At 44.3% G+C, this 16,198-nt stretch overlaps 1 protein-coding gene across 4 annotated transcripts in view; it reads left to right on the forward strand.

The window, feature by feature from the left end:
• PTH1R (parathyroid hormone 1 receptor) overlaps nucleotides 1-16,198 on the forward strand; it is a 125,453-nt gene that overhangs the window by 68,120 nt on the left and 41,135 nt on the right. For 2 of the 4 annotated variants that reach the window (XM_083824073.1, XM_083824074.1), the window contains 2 exons: nucleotides 11,970-12,080; nucleotides 13,757-13,875. In XM_083824073.1, coding sequence (XP_083680199.1) covers nucleotides 11,970-12,080; nucleotides 13,757-13,875 — 230 coding nt within the window. Of the gene's footprint in view, nucleotides 1-11,968; nucleotides 12,081-12,364; nucleotides 13,104-13,756; nucleotides 13,876-16,198 lie in introns of those variants that run through there. The other 2 variants (XM_083824075.1, XM_083824076.1) reach the window with 2 other exon arrangements.

Here is a 16,198-nt window from a genome sequence, read left to right on the forward strand (position 1 = left end):
CAAGATTTGGGTTCTCATCTCCTTACTCTTCAGCCAGGGCGCAAGCCACAAACCACATTTCCTTTTGTCCTGGAATTCAAGGTGAGGCTCCAAGGATTCAAATCCAGGTGGACAGAAACCGACGAAAATCTTTGGACATATCCCACTTGACTGAAACTCAAAACTCTCATCATCATTCTTGCCGTAAAGCCTCTGGTTTTGTTTTGAAATGAGGAAAGCACATCTGAAATTTCCTGCAGTGCAGTGGGTACCTGGATTCTCTTCCTCTTTTCCCCCATCTCATTGCTGAGTGCATTTCACAGGCCAGTTCTTCACCTGGTATGAACTGGCAGATTCCCGTTCAGTTTAGTGAGGGCATTGATTTGTCTCAGATTCGTTGCTTTCTCTCACAGTTCAGCACTGCAATTTTTTTTTTCCCTAACTAATGTCCATTCAGACTAATGTGATAAACAGTTAACAGGCAACCAACATTTAAATATAATAGTAATAACAACCAGAATTTCAGAGAGATCTATGGAGAAGTTAGAAAGTAGCTCAGCTCAGCACCAAAGTTTGATTTGGGGCTGTTATCTGCTGATCTCTTTTTCACCTTGTAGCTACCCACTCCTAATGTGTTTGCCTGTTAATAACGGGCTAGAAATGTCTACGTAGATTAATGCAAGTGAAGAAAATGCACTGCGGGAGGGATCTGTGAGTCCAGCACCACTTCTTGCCCCATGAGATTGGGGAGCAGGTTTCTGTGCACCACTCCTCCAGTTCAGGCTTGGATTTGGGCTGGAGACACAAACCAGCACTGGCTCTTTGACTGCAAAATGTGATCCTGCCTGTGCATGGACTTCATTAGCTCTTCCCTGGGAAGCAGCAAGCCCAGAAGAGACGAGCATCTCAAATCATGCTCGTCTGCCTTCTGGAAGCAGGAAGATGTTGGTCTCCAGGCCAATCCATGTTGTCCTTTTCCCTTTGCTGGTTTTACTGGCTCTGTTTTATTAAATCCATAGTTTTATTTCTTAGCCTGCATGATGGTTAGCAAGTGCCATGTGCCTTGTGGTGCGGTGCCAAAGAGCAGCAGTTTCCAGGGCGGCTCCTATCCAAGTGGCCAGTGAGTGGTTGTGTAGTTCTTCCTCCCTGGCCAGCACTGGCGTCATCTTTGTGCCAGGCCTGATCCAACGTGGCTCCAGCTACTAAAAATGGCTCTAAAACCCCAGCTAGCATGCCTAAAATTTGGACTGGATGTTGTGAAAAAAGGAAATGGTTGGCAGGTGCACGGAGAGCAGTGGCATTCACCCTTCTTGTAGAGGCTGGAAGGAGATGTTCATTGGAAGGAGACTTCTAAAGGCTGGAAGGGATGTTCAACATCTGTCTTGGTTTCAATTTTCCTTTGATCCTTGGCCCATGCCCTGATAGACCAGGCAAGTAGGCTGTCAACTGGAGTATTCAAATATATTATCTGCTGTCATGGCTCAGCAATGCCTTGTTCAATTTGATGCAACTTAACCACAGCCACGTCTAAGCCCCATTCTGACAGTGGCAGGGACCGAGAAGTATTAGGGTGAAGCACGGATTCGCCGGGGATTTCTGGAGAGTGGGAACATGTGGCTGTTTCTCGTGTGACTGTGAGCAAGGTTGATGGTCCAAAGGAAAGACTTAGCAAACAAAGGTTTAAAAAAAGAGATAATATAAACTTCCTTCAACAGTAATGAAACACTATTTATCTGTAAAAACTCCAAATTACATTATATTTCCCCCTAAAAATGTTACCTTTCATTAGTTTTAAGCTAACTAGTAGAGGGTGAGTCCCCTCCTTCCCTCCTAGCACAGACCACGTCGGCAGTGCCCTCTTCCCCAACTCACCCCCCAGGAATATCTCTGAGCCTGAGGGCTTGCTGTGGACCCCCGCTGAATGGGGTTGATATGGGCACAGCCCCGTGTGGACCTGTGCCAGTCCAGCGTGCTTCCACACAGCCCTGCGTCAGGATATGTTCCTCGTCTGTCACTTTTAGCTAACGGATACCCAGAAAATTAAAAACAAAACAACAACAACAAAAAAAAGGGAAAAAAAAAAAAGGAAAAAAAAAATCTGTCCCCACAAGCATTTGGCTTCCTTTCTTCTTTTCTCTCTTTTTTTCCCTTTTTCTTTTTTCTTTAAATTTAGTTTCTAGATGAAAGCCTTTCAGAAAGAACAGGAAACCCTAAAATTTCTCATCTACGTACATAAATATTAGATTTCAGCCATGGTGGGCAGCCTGATGCCACCCCAAAGTTAAACCTGGAAGGGGATGAAGTGAAATTCCCAGCCGTAAGCCATCAGACCTGATTTTTTTTTGCCCATGAATTAAAAGTCTGTCTTTCCCTGGTTTGGAAGAGGAGATGGGACATTTTGTGGGGGAAGAGAGATTTTTACACAAACCTGTTATTAGCAAAGGCCATCGGCAGTCCTTTTTCAGAGTCCTAGGTGTTGCAATTTGCCTCAGAATGGCTTGTTTTTTTAATAAATAAACCTGTTTGCTAGGGAGAGGGGTTATTTTTAGTTGAGAAGCCGTGTGTTTTTACCCAAGGTATGTGGGTTGCCTGCCTGAGTTTATTGCTCCATTGTCCCTAAAGGACCCATGCCCAAGCCCAGGCAATCTCTGGGCTTGCAGAAGCTCACAATCTGCTCCTGGCTCTCTTCCCAGAGGCTCAAGCCCCATCCCTGGTCATCCATCCTGCCAGGGTGTCCTCAGAGGTAGGGAGCAGCCTCAGGTGCCCTTGAAGCCAAGGGATATAAAAGCATTCAGGGCACTCCAGATTTGCCTGAACATCCCAGACCTCCATAAACCTCGTATCTTCTCCTGCTCTTTTAGCTTCTCCCTGTCTGTGGACCCTCAGTCCTCACAGCTCAGCAAGTCTGGACCACAGCTGTGGCACAAACGTTGCCCCCCAGACAACCTCACCATCCCTTTTTAGCATGCTCCCCACACAGTTTCAACCTGGGACAACCATCACTGCCCCTGTAGACACTATTTACAGACTAGCATGCGCCAGAAGAATTTTCCATATGGCAGCGCATACAAGACTGTTCTTCTTGGGTATGCAAGATGGGGATTTCAAATGGATATGAGCCATGCTGGGCTTACAGGGCGTGAGAACAGGTTGTGTTCTTCTGTATGGAGTGGTATAGGTGTAATCAGTGAGTCTTGGTCAAGACTGGGTTTCTCGTTATGTCTGTGTCTGTTCTGGAATAGGTCAAAAGAGCACGGAAGACCTATGGAGAGATGTGTTCTCCCACCCCAACCCTCTGCTACAGATAGTATTCAAGTCAGCAGGCTGTGATGGCTAGCAAGGGCTTGTAGCTCTTCACAGCTAGCTTGTGCTCATGCCTGAGTTATAGCTAGAAAGAGAAGTAATATTGAGAGTTGGCCTCTACCTGCAGATGTTTATGGGCCAAAGCCTTCCATTCCCACTGAAAAATTTCTTCTTAGCAGAGTTATAGGTCTTGCAATGCACAGGAGGATCAAGTATCAGGAGTTATGATAGGAATAAATGGTCCATGTGTGCATGGAGAAAGGGTAAATAACAATACGCAGGAACAGCTGCACTGCAGTACTTGTTACTACACTTATTTCTACACTTATTTTTAATGATTTATAAGACCAGTACTATCAGCTTGCAGAGGGAGATTTAGAGGGTTTTGGAAGACCTGGACACAGCAGAATGAGGGAAGGAGGGTGCTTTGGCTGAGCAGGGCCAGTGCTGTCATGTTGGGTGCTACCACAGAGGCTGCTGAAGGGGCGGTAGTTTGAGTTTGGGATTGGCAGGGGACAGACAGCATGGGAAATGGGCTAGTGATGTCAGGGCGGCCGTCCCTCCAGAGCTGTGTCCTGTTAGCAATTGTCTGGTAGCATTCATAAGTTTGTGGTTTTCCCATTCTGCCTTAGGGAGGGGAAAGACATGGTGTGACAAGAAATAGCCCCTAGCCCCATGCATCTCTCCCCTTCAAAGAACGTTTCCTCTAGGACTGAGCATGCAAGGGGTGCTCTACTCATTAAAGCCCAGCAAAAGTCTCTGGGGACCTGCATCCATCCTTCACTTCTCCTCCCACTCAGACTGCCCATGCACACCCCCAGGTCTTTATGGATGTGCACACTGACACAGGGCACACCGTGCACACCTCCACTGCAACACCACATCCCCAGATACCCATGCAAATGCCCTTGGAGGCATGAAGAGCATCATTCCCCAAAACAGATACACACTTCTGCGTTGCACAGCATAGGCCAACAACAGCACACACCCTTCTGCACACATACCCACCTACACATCTATACAGAGATAAACACACACACACATGCTCTGACAGCCAGGTCTGAAATATATCTGCAGCACCAAACACCCTATGCAGAGCCACTGGCCCTCCAAGCCTCCCCTTCTCCCCGTCCTGTCCCAAAATGCTGGGTCATTTTTTTGGTTGCTCCTCCCTGCCTGTTTCCAATCCACCAAATGTCCTTCCCGTAATAGAGTGACCACAATTGCACACCGTATTCCAAATGTGGTCTCCCTGGTGCCTTGCATGGTGCCAGAAGAAGTCGGTCTGATTTATATTCCATACCCCTAGATAAACACCTCGAGACCATGTTTGCATTTATCCAGCTGCCAAGCAGCTTCACAGATGGTTTTAATGTGTTCTCCACATGCATGTACCGTTTGCATAGGACTCGGAATTGAGACTGGGGGGAAGGACAGGGGGAAGGAGGCAAGGGAAATGTGACAGGCAAGGGAGAATAGCCTTCAGTGCATCCCGGGGATGCAGTCTGAGCAGTGAGCAGGCATGGCCCGAAAGCACCTCACCTCTCCCTCCCTCCCTCCTCCACTTGAGCAACCTGCAGTGTGCTGGGAATACCGACAGGGCTCAGGTGTGCAAGCAGAGATGAAGAAAGGGGTTGTGCAGAGCAAACTGGAGAGACTCATGTGCCCTTTTACCAAGCAAAAAGACCAGCCTTCCAACCTTCAAAAGCCAAGTCCCGCAGCAGTGGTATCAAACAGCATTTGCTTGCTCCGTCCTGAATAGCTTACTGGCTTGCACTAATGAAGACAATTTCCGTGCAATGAGATTTCAACCCTCAAGGACTAAGGAGAGCTGTAAGGCACGTCTGTTCTAAAACTACAGTAATAGGTGCAACTATAACCTCTCTGTAGTATGGCGCTGCTGTAAGGGAGCATTCACGACAGTCCAACCAACTGGAATGGGTATGCTATAATGGTAACCTTCAGACACCACAGGCAATGAGGCACAACTCCTGGAGGGTTTTGCAGGGCAGCCTTATAAGGTGGGCAAAGACAAACTATAACAAAATGGCATGCAGATGCAGAGAAATAAATCAGAGTCGTGACTTATACCTGCCCAGTGTAGTGAGATTATTGTGGAGGACCACGTCTTTCAGTGCCTTTCACTGAGGTGCTGGTAGCTTTGGAATAGAGAACTGAGGAATGTTTGGGGAAGCAACCCCATTTCAATGATCCTGAGATGCTGCCATTTGAAATCAGCAAATGTATACATATATTTAAGAAGTGTGTAATATTAGGTCCCACCTTTACCATCCAAAAAATGAACCTACTATGAATAATAAGACCAAGAAGTTTTGACAACACATGTGAGCTGTTCGGTGGAGGTATAGACATGAGGAAGAACCTAGATTAAACAGGACTTGAATGTAAGAGGTCTCAAGTGAGCTGGAGAAATGGTCTGAAGAGCAAAGTAAAATAGCCTTAAGGGAAATTCATCAGGAAACTGGAGGTGAGGTTTACAGTGAAATGGTGGAAGAAAGCTGAGCTCTGCTGCAGTTTAGCTTATCTTGAGGAAGTGGTGAGCTGGGAATCTCCATCTCAGGAGATGAGGGCATAGCAAGTACTTATAGAAGGGGCTGTGTTGGCTTCTTTGTACCTAGGAAGTTGTTGTACCTAAGTGTTGCAGCATCCATTCCATCTAATCAGATGCCACCTTAACACCATTTAGGGACACAAAACCTGTTGTTGTTTCCAGAGTTCTCATCCTGAACAAGATCATCTGAAGGGCAGAAGCTCTGTCTTAATTTCCAGAATGAGCTTTGTTCACTGCCAGTTTGCACATGCTTATTTATGCATCTTCTCCCACTTCCAGAGCTCATCTCTGTTCATAAGGCTTACCAATAGGATAAGAAAAACCTTCTTTCTCATTCTCTGTTATTTGTTTTATTTTATTTTATTTTATTTTCCTTCAGAGACACCAGTAAATTCTTTCACTCTACTAGTCCTTCCCCATCGCTGGAAGATTTTTTTCTTTCTGTTTCTCTTTGCCAAAGGAATTTACAAACTTTCCCCCGGAGAGGCTATTTTCTTTGACCTGTAGCAAGGACACGTCAGGACCTGTGAAGCCTCCTCTAGCAAATTACAGTGGAATGAAGAAGCAGAATATACCTTAGGAGACAAAGCTTCGATTCCAGCCTCAGCAGTTGACTTCTACCAACCTGGCTGTGATAGCTTTGTAGTCCGAGAGTCTAAGCAGAGAACACAGGCTTGAATATGTGTTTATTAGTGACTGAAATCTAGTGAGTGAAAGTGCTATCCCTCTCCAGCCCTGGTGGCAATAGGGACCACAGGACTGCCAGCTAAAGCAGGTTGCCCCATGAGCATCTCTTACTTTTGAGACAAGCACACAGGATATCATTTGGATCCAGCAAGCTACTTAGCAAGGTGGGTTTGCTTAACCCATCTTAAGAGCTTAGGTTTTTTACCTGGCGGAGAACCCAGAAACTCTCTTCAAACACAGAGCCCAGCCCTGTTCTGCTACAGGTGACAGAGGCTGAACTCATGGAGGGTGAGGGAACAGTCCCAACATCATTTCTGTTTGAATGTGCAGCCTCCAAGGAAAACCACTGCTCCTCACTTCCTCCACAAGGACAATCACTGTGTCTCCCTGAACTCATACCAAACCAAGGAAACGGAAAGGGAGACACCAGGATGAAGCATCTGTAAACGCTCCAGAGAAGGAGGAAGTCTTACTTTACACCCAGCCACTCACAGTGTCATGAAAAAGCACCAAAGTTGTTGGTGATGTCCTCTAAATATAAGAATCTCTGGTGCCATTCCCCCCTTCTCTCTCTCCATTTTTAAGTTACAGCTACAGCTCTGAATGCAAAGGAGCTTCTCCCATTTATGTACATGCCTGAGACACAAGCCATATCTTCCATCCAGCATTGCCCAAATGACTGATACATGTCCAAGACACTTAGGATGTGGGATATGCATGAGATTTACATGTTTTCTTAAAGTTTATGCATTCCTTTTGACTTACATCTTCAGTGAATTCTACTACTTCTTCCAAGGAAATAAATGTTTAGCATTCACAGTTCACTTGGAACATGCAACCTTTTTTCCCAAAGCTGCCCACTTGCATTGATCCAAACAGCATATTTGAACCCTCAAACTATTTTTCACCAAAAAGAGGAATTTGTCAAGAGCTTTTCAGTCAGGATTTACAACAAACCGGATCCCTTCTGATGATCCCTTCTAAACATTATTAACAGTGTCTCAGGACAGACTTACTTATTTTTAGCGTACCAAAAGCACATTACTTGCAGGTGGTGGATGTTTAAAAAATAATAATAATGGCAGCTTATAATAAAAGTTATAAAATTTATATTTTTTTTAATATATAGTCATCAGGAAAACTTGTCAGCTTGTGGATTTTTATATTGTTTTCCTGATTCTCCTCACCATTTTTCAGATTTTTTTCTTGTAATTCAATGTAGATTTGTTTTGAGAAATGACCAGGAGAAAAGGAACACAGCAGGAAGGAGCCAAGTTACTAGTAGTGTTAATATTTTTCTAAACCAAGAAAAAACATTTGGAGGAAACATTTGAGAAAACAGAAAAACAAAAAGTCTTGTTTGGATTCCAGCACAATACCAATGGAATATGTGATACCTTTCGTCTCCATTTCATCACCAGTTCTGTTGCTAAATGATCTCTGGAGTGAGCAAAACAGAGGAAAGTTGGAGTCAGAAGATGCAGAATTTAGTCTCAATTGGTCCCGACTATTACACCAGTGGTCTGAAGCAAAATTAATTGTAAAGGTGTCTGCTGTGCAGACCAGAGAGACAGTGGAGTGATGGCGGCAGGAAAGGATGTGGTGGAGGTCTCTACAAATCATCGCTCCCAGAGAAATTTGCAGGAAGGAAATGACAACTGAGATTTCTTACCCTTCTTTTGAATTTGTCTGAAATGGGTTTTCAAAGCATGGAGCCGGGCGGGAGAAGGAGTGGGAGGTGAAGAGGTGGAGAAGAAGTTAAGGATGTTTGTGTCATAACAGTTCACAATAGTGGCAACAGTTTCATTTGCACTTTTTGGGGGGAAACTCAGATGGTTCCTGAAGATTGAGTCCCATGAGATCCTTGATGGCTTTAACGAATCAATTCCATGGGTAAACACATAGAGGCACTGGAAGATTTCAGATGCAGTGAGATATGCCAGAGATCATTTTTTTTTCAGATTTCTGGGACAGCTGATGGCTCCCCAGATTGCCCACATGATAAAGCAGCGGTCCACAGGGGTCCCAATGCCAGTTTTCACCATGTTTCCTGCACAGCGCCTTCAACCCTCTGCTTCTGTGGGGGGTGACAGTAGGGAATAAAGAAGCAAAAGTAAATAATTTGATATTCTGTTATCCAGAAAGTATCGGTTTTCCTTTGCATTTGTCTATTGCAAGTGTTGGGGGGGGGGTGGTGTTTACAACATGGGAAGGAGTACCACCAGACACTTTTTCAAATTAACATTTTCTGGACAAAAATTGCTGTGGGATATTTAATGAAACTGTTCACGAGGGAAGGCTGAACTTTGCAAGTCATTCTGAACACATTAGAAAAGTGGAAGGACTTCCACAGCAGGCGTTCAGATCACTTTTTTTCCTCTCCTCATTGTTGCTTCTCCATAGTGTTCATTTTAAAATCTACCCAAATTTATTTATTTTGTAAGAAGAATTATTTTATTTTAATCAAGAGCACTTTGAGGGCTAAATGAAATCTTTATTTATTTTCTTGTCTGCAGAAAGAACTCAGAAGCAATAACATTTTGACCTAATCCAAATTTTGTGGGACATTTTTTTCCTTTTTCTTTTGATCTTTAGAGAGAACTAAAAAAAAAATAAACTAACTGTTTTTCATGGTGTAAGTTATCCTGCAACACAATGAGCCAAATGGCAGGGCTTACGCAGTTCTCATGAATAGGAAATCTAGTATTAATCTTCCTCTAATGTGACTCAGAGCAGAGAACATGCAATAAACTTCTTCCTCCTTTTTATCACACTGATGCCAAGGAATTCTAGCTCCTCTTCCCCCACTCCTAGTAAATGCTTTAGAAGATAGGCGGTGATTAGTCTGGTCCTTTTCATCAACACTAAATGAAAGATAAGGAATAGGCTGTTAAATTATGAGTTTTTCTGATGTTTTTCATGTCCAAAAATGCCAGCAAACTGAATTGATCACTGTCAGCTCTGACCCTGAAAGGCACCACACCAGCTAAAGGTTTTTAAAGCAAACCTGGATTCTTATTTAATCTTGTGAAAGCATATGCATTATAAAGGATAAATTGCCGTTTGGGTGAAAGATTGCTAAAGCACCAGCTTTAATATTAATGAAACACTCTGAGATCTTGACCATGCTTATCATTTCTTTGCTAGTGGAGCTCTTTTGCAGATAAGAGCAGGTTGTTCCATTTTATTTTGATTCTCATGTAATTTCTCTCTGTCAGACACTTTATGTGCCGTTGATAAACTCCTTTTGTGGGCTGCCATTGGTACAGAGTCCAGGGGCTGCTCTGAAAGCGGAGCTCGAGCAGATTCACCAGCAATTGGTTTTCACTTCAAATGTGCTACTGTAGCTGGATTTTAACTGGTGGTTAACACAGCCCAACTGAAATGAGTATGCAAGCACTAGGTTAAATTTGGGGACATAGTCCTCCCAGTCTCCTCAGGGATGGGAAACAGCCCGTGTTGAACCACACTTCAGCACGGGAACGTGCTCCCTCATGGGAATGGGAGCTTAGGAATAAAAGCTGCAGGGAAGGGGCAACCAACAAGCTGGAAGGACGTAGGAGGTGGAGGGTGGATTTGGCTTCCTTCTTCTTAAAGTGGTGTTGAACACGGGGTCATTTCCCACAGCTTTCTAGCAGCCTGGAGGATGTCTTGGCCCTTCAAATGTGGGCAAGTGGTGGCGTTGTCCCTTGCACACCAAATAAACCAGGGCTGCTTCTCAGCTCTTTTGGAAGCCGGTGACAGACCCCATGGCGAGCAGACTCCCTCCTGACCCCTCTCAGCCCACCTGCTCACATAGGGTACTCTGCAGGATTGTCCAGGACGTCTATTAGTGAAGAGAGAAGCAAAGTTTCTCATGATTTCAGGGTGATAGAAGACCTGCTTAATTACTTCTCAAGTTTCAGCAAACTGCAAAACAAGAATTAGAGTACTTTAAATACTTACTTACACATACTCGACAATTTTTAGAAAAGTGTATAAGGTGAGAAAGGACTTTTTTCTCGGTTTGTCCTTCTGCTTTTCCTTGCACAAAGCACATAAATCAGATTTCTTCAAGTAACTATCATATGCAGAGGGAAGAGGGAGACCTCATGGGGGGAAGCAGGGTTTCTCCTTCAAGTGTATTTTAGCTTTCTTCAAGGAAAAAAAGGCATAACAAGGATGATTTGAAGAAAAATCCACTAACAACCATCACACCACTCCGTTCCCAAAAAGTTAGGAAGTAGCACTTAGCCTTTCAAAGTGGTACCACACAGAGCGATAAACTTCTCCCAGGATATTCTCCACCTGCCCATTTTCTTTCTTCTCATTTTGTGAAAATTGGTGACTGAACAAAAGGCAGAAATACAAACTAGTGAGAAAGCAAGGGGAAAAGCTGGGAAAACTCAACCATCGTATGCTGTGCTTGGCAGCAGGCGAAGGAGCGTCAATCAGCATGTGTACACTGCCAGGCAATTAGCATGGGCACAGCTCCAAATCAATCAGTGCATGACCTGCATCTTGCCCCATGATGACATCCCAGGGAAACAGGGGGAGAGGGAATCTGGGGCTAATGGAGTCAAAATCAGGCAAGCAAATGCATCTGAGAAAGCAGCAAAACATTGTGGTGCAGCATAGCACAGGCTGATGCAAAAGATAAGTAAAGATGATAGCTGAATTTGGATTGATGGTCTCTAGGCATGAAATCACAACCAATCTCATCTGTGGGAATGACTGCCTTTCAGGGAGGCCTGAACTGCTAGGTATGAGCCTCACAATAATGTAACCCCAACATATTTTATCTCCTTGGTATGGTACTGTAGCCCAGGCTTAATCCTCTGCTGCCACATCAAGCCTACATCCAGCCAAGCTCCCTCAGCCACCTCCAGGTTGCCCAGAAGTCTGCAGAGTCCTGAGTGCTCAAGTCCTCCTGTTCTCCACTCTGCTCTCCTGCCCCATTTCTGTTCTTTTCCAGCTCACAGGTAAAAGCAAGCTTCCAGAATCACAGAACCAGAGAACGGCTTGGGTTGGAAGGGACATTAAAATTCATCTAATTCCATCTCGCTGCTATGGTCAGGGATGCTACCCACCAGATCAGGTTGCTCAGGGCCCCATCCAGCCTGCCCTTGAGCACCTCCAGGGATGGAGCATCCACAACCTCTCTGGACAGCCTGTGTCAGTGCCTCACCACTCTCTGGATGAAGAAAAGTGCTGCCCCCCCTCAGAGAGTGCTCACCAGTTATCCCACAGCCGACCACATCCTTCTGAACTAAAACCTGGGAGACGCTACGCCTTCTGGAGCTAAACACTGAGAAGAAAAATGGAATGATGCCCAAGAGCAGTGTTGGCAGTTTTTCATGGACAACCCTTTCAAAACTCTGGGTCTGAGGGATAAATGTCACCTCTGCAGGTTGAGTGACTCCTTTTTATGTTTGTGTCTCTTCCCCAGATGGCTTTTGTCTTCCTGAGTGGGATGGCATTGTCTGCTGGCCGGAAGGCGTGCCAGGCAAAGTGGTGGCTATGCCATGTCCAGAGTACATCTACGACTTCAATCACAAAGGTAGGTGCTGTCCTCGGTGTCAGAAGAGCCTGGAAAGCTGCAGCAAGGAGAGACCTGGGAGTCAGAGAATTAGAAATCCTCTTTCGCATCCTTTGCTTATCACATGGTGACTCCCATCTAAGCAGGGGAGTCACTGAACAAGGAGTAAAGACACTCCTATTTTATTTTATTTTTTGTTTTGTTTTATTTTATTTTATTTATTTTATTTTATTTTATTTTATTTTATTATTTTATTTTATTTTATTTTATTAATCTTATTTTATCTTATTTATTTATTTATTTTACATTGAGAGAAAAAGAAAAGCACTATTTTAACATAAACAATCCCAAATTTCCCACCTGCCAAAGCCAGACTGCAATGGCTGGTAACTACAACCAGATAGTCCTGGAGGGTTTCAAATGCACATCTGTTTGCTGCAACAAATTTTGTGTAGCAACAGAAATCTATAAGATATCCTCCTGATTTGTATTCTTCACTCCACCAGCTTGTTGCTTGTAACCCCTGCTCTCTACCCAGACCCCTACGGTGGCTGAGAGCAGCGCTGGTAACCAGAACATGTGAATTCCTCCCTATCTCACTTTCCCTCAGGCAGCACATTTCTTGGCTTGCTTCTGGTGCCACAAAGTCTGTGCATGTTTTTAGAAGCAATTGAAGCACACTCGCCCCTCAGAGTATTTTCAAAGCTAACGTATTCTCTTTTCTCGGGCAAAGCTGTGCACCCAAAGCCTATGAAATTAGAGAATTAAGATTATATGTTCCCAGCAGAGCACTGCTGCTGTTTTCAGAAAACAAGTAATTATATTTCCATGCACTCTGGTTGCACATAGCCTGCTCTGCCTTTTCTATAAGAAACTGAGCTGAGCCAGTTTAACCCTTGACAGATGTCCTCTCTCGGAGACCCCACGCACATAGATTTCGTGTTAGAAGCCAGGAGGAACAGGTGATCCATCCCTTTTTCTTCCACAAACCAACAGGGCATGGATTCCCCACCTCATTGGCATCCACTGGTCAAGTCACACAGGGTAAGTGTCGTATAAAGACTCGTAGAAGCAGATCTCTCTACAAACTGTCCTTCTGTAGTCACTGGACAGATGGATCTCTTGATTGGTCTCATCCCCATTAACTGTAATAGTATTTTTTACACACAGCCCATGAAATTGTACCCCACACAGACCTCTGAACATGGATGTTTCCATCTGTAAGTCGAATCCCAGAATGAAACCATGCCTCCTCTACTTCCTCCATCATCATGAGGAGGGAAGCCATAGAAAACTCTACCTTGAGATGTACTCATCAGTAAAGTTACGAGTGGCATAATGAGGATCAGTGGTTTCTCTTTGTGGGTTTTTGTTTGTTTGCTTGTTTTTTTTTTGTTTTGTTTTGTTTTGTAGAGAGAGATGCAGCTCTGAGAATTATTTTGTGCTTTGGAACTTTTTGCATTTTCTCCCCTTAGTTTTAGAACCAATATCTTGATCTAAACAAAGTGCAACTTCTTATTAGCTGTCTGGGGTCTCTCAGTTAGAAAACTATTAAGGTTGCAAAGGAGATGGAAATTGTGCTCTTGCAGCTGAGCTTCAAAGCAGGCAAGAGGTATTGTAGTTGATGGCATCCACCTTTTGAAGAGGTTCTCCTGCTCTACCAGCCCCATTTACACTCTCTCGTTTCTCTCCCACAGGCCACGCGTATCGCCGGTGTGACCTGAATGGAAGCTGGGAGCTGGTCCCAGGCAACAACCGCACCTGGGCAAACTACAGTGAATGTGCCAAGTTCCTCACCAACGAGACGAGGGAAAGGGTAGGCAACTGCATTGGGGCATGGGGCATGGGGTTAGCCCCTCATCCAGGGCTAGCCTAAGGAGTACGGTCACACTTAAAACCCTTGATGAGCCCTAGCTTGCTGCCTCCTGTTGGAGACCGCATCCAAGCTTGCCAAAGCCACATCGTTGTTCTGATGGGAATTATTTGAATGGGAAATTGTCCTCAAAGCCAGGAAGGGTTCCCCCAGCTGCCACAATCCCATTTGTAAAGAGATCGTGGAGAAACTTGGAGCAGGCTCAGAGGCACTAATAAGTGGTTAGGGGTTATGCTCCATGTCACTGAGACTCCCTCTTCCCACCAAACAATATTTTTGTTAGCAGATTATTATTAATTATTCCCTTGTGTATGTGCTTGTCTGTGCTAGGGGATGCACAAGCAGAGAGCTAAAAGCTGTGTCAAACAAATCATTAGCGATCCTGCTTCTGTAGGTGTCTGTCAGAGAACCTCTTGGTTGCAAGGTATAAGCTACAGGATCAGAGGTTTTACATGATCTGTTCATTGGGGATGGGTGAGGGAAAAGTCCAGTGCTAAAGAACATGAACATGTGAGAGCAGATCTTGAACTAATTCTGGCGTAACTGCAATCCTGAAGCAGGGAAACTAGTCCAGAAGTTAGAAAAGAGATTCATAGCACATGGAGAGGGTTCGATATGCTCCTGGGCAAACATTCATGTGCATATGTATATATATATATATATATATATATATATATACACACACACACACACACATATCGGATCTGTGGGCCTTACTTGTTTACTGTCTGCCTGGACTCAGCTGGGTAGTGCTTCTGCAGTGCTTCTGAACTTCTCCCAAGACAAGTGCATTGCAGAAACATCTTTTTTTTTTTGCTGTCAGTGGAGTCACCTGAGAGGATGTGAACTTCTTTCACAGAGAAAGACATTTCCACCCTCATGCGGTTGCTGCTTTATTCACAATTTGTGAAGTATTTAGCAGAAATCTCTATTTCTCAGTGGTATTTGGGAGATGTCCTCCTTGGATATGGGATATGGTAGTAGGGACTGATCATTTGCAGCAAGGGTTATTTTCAGACAGTTGGAGATAAAGATCTAACCACAAACTTCACGGTGGGGAGCAGGCTTGAAAATGACACACAGTCCCTTTGGGAGAATGTTCTTAATTTTAAATCCAACCACAGCATAGTTTTTGTATTTTTTCTTCACCGGTGAAGCAACATTTTAATCACAAATTTGTTGAGGCTGGGACTTCTGGAAGTCATCTGGTACAAACACCCTACTTAAGCAGGGCCACGTAGAGCAGGTTGTCCCAGACCATGTCCAGACAAACTTTGAATGTCTCCAGGGATGGAGAATGAAGTTGTTTAATGAGGAAAGAGATTATTTCTGCATTTGCATGTGTTGTATCATGAAGTCAAGGAACAGACAAGGTTGCACACGCCAGGTACTGCTCCAGCTATTTAAGCATGGTGTCTCAGCACTGGAAGACATTTGCTTTTAGAACAGCTTTGGCAGGACATGTCTCCTCCCAGTCAATGTGGTGGAAAGAGCTATTTTAGCTTCAGAGAGGTTTCTGGGAAGTTTCTGGAGTAGATCATGGAGTTATTGAGCATCTCACACAGAGCTTTACAAGGTCACATCAGATTCTTGGCATTTCAACTCCCCTTTACCACTACTCTCAGCCATGTCCTGTCCTGTGGTGGGAGTCATCTGCTGCAGACCTCTCCACCTGAGCAAGTCAAAAAAAAAAAAAATCTCTTTCCCTGGATTTCATGTATTTGTCTGTCCCCTCAGTGCAAATGTGGTCAGTTCACAGACGAGGCACTTGAGCATTGCTTCCTAACAGCAGAGAAACATTAGATGAGGAGTCACGATGCATTTTTGTTCACTGCTCTGCCCCTACTTGGAAAATTACTCCTCCCTATGACCTCTACTTTTATGAACTGTTTTAATTAAACCTTCCCAAGAACCTTATTATCATCATTATTCTGTTCACAAGGCTCAGTCATCTTTTGCCATTACTTTCCTGCTCTAGCTACACAGAGATGGATGTAACGGTATTTAATGACAAGACAAATTAGCCCACCTTCACTGTTCAGATTACTTGGACAGTTTGGTACTGCCTAAGTGATGCCTGCCAAGGCCAAAAAGCATTAGGAATAATGGAAGCTTCTCCCAGCTTTTGAACTGAATTTTGATTACCACAAGCCTTTCAACAACACTATTTATTCATTATTATTATTATTATTAACCTTGTATTTGCATGAGGCCACTGTCCAGCCCTGCACTCACCTCATAGTGATGTTGCATGCTGTTGTGTAGT

The sequence above is a fragment of the Anser anser genome, assembly GCF_964211835.1.
Source record: "Anser anser genome assembly, chromosome: 2".
NCBI lineage: Eukaryota > Metazoa > Chordata > Aves > Anseriformes > Anatidae > Anser > Anser anser.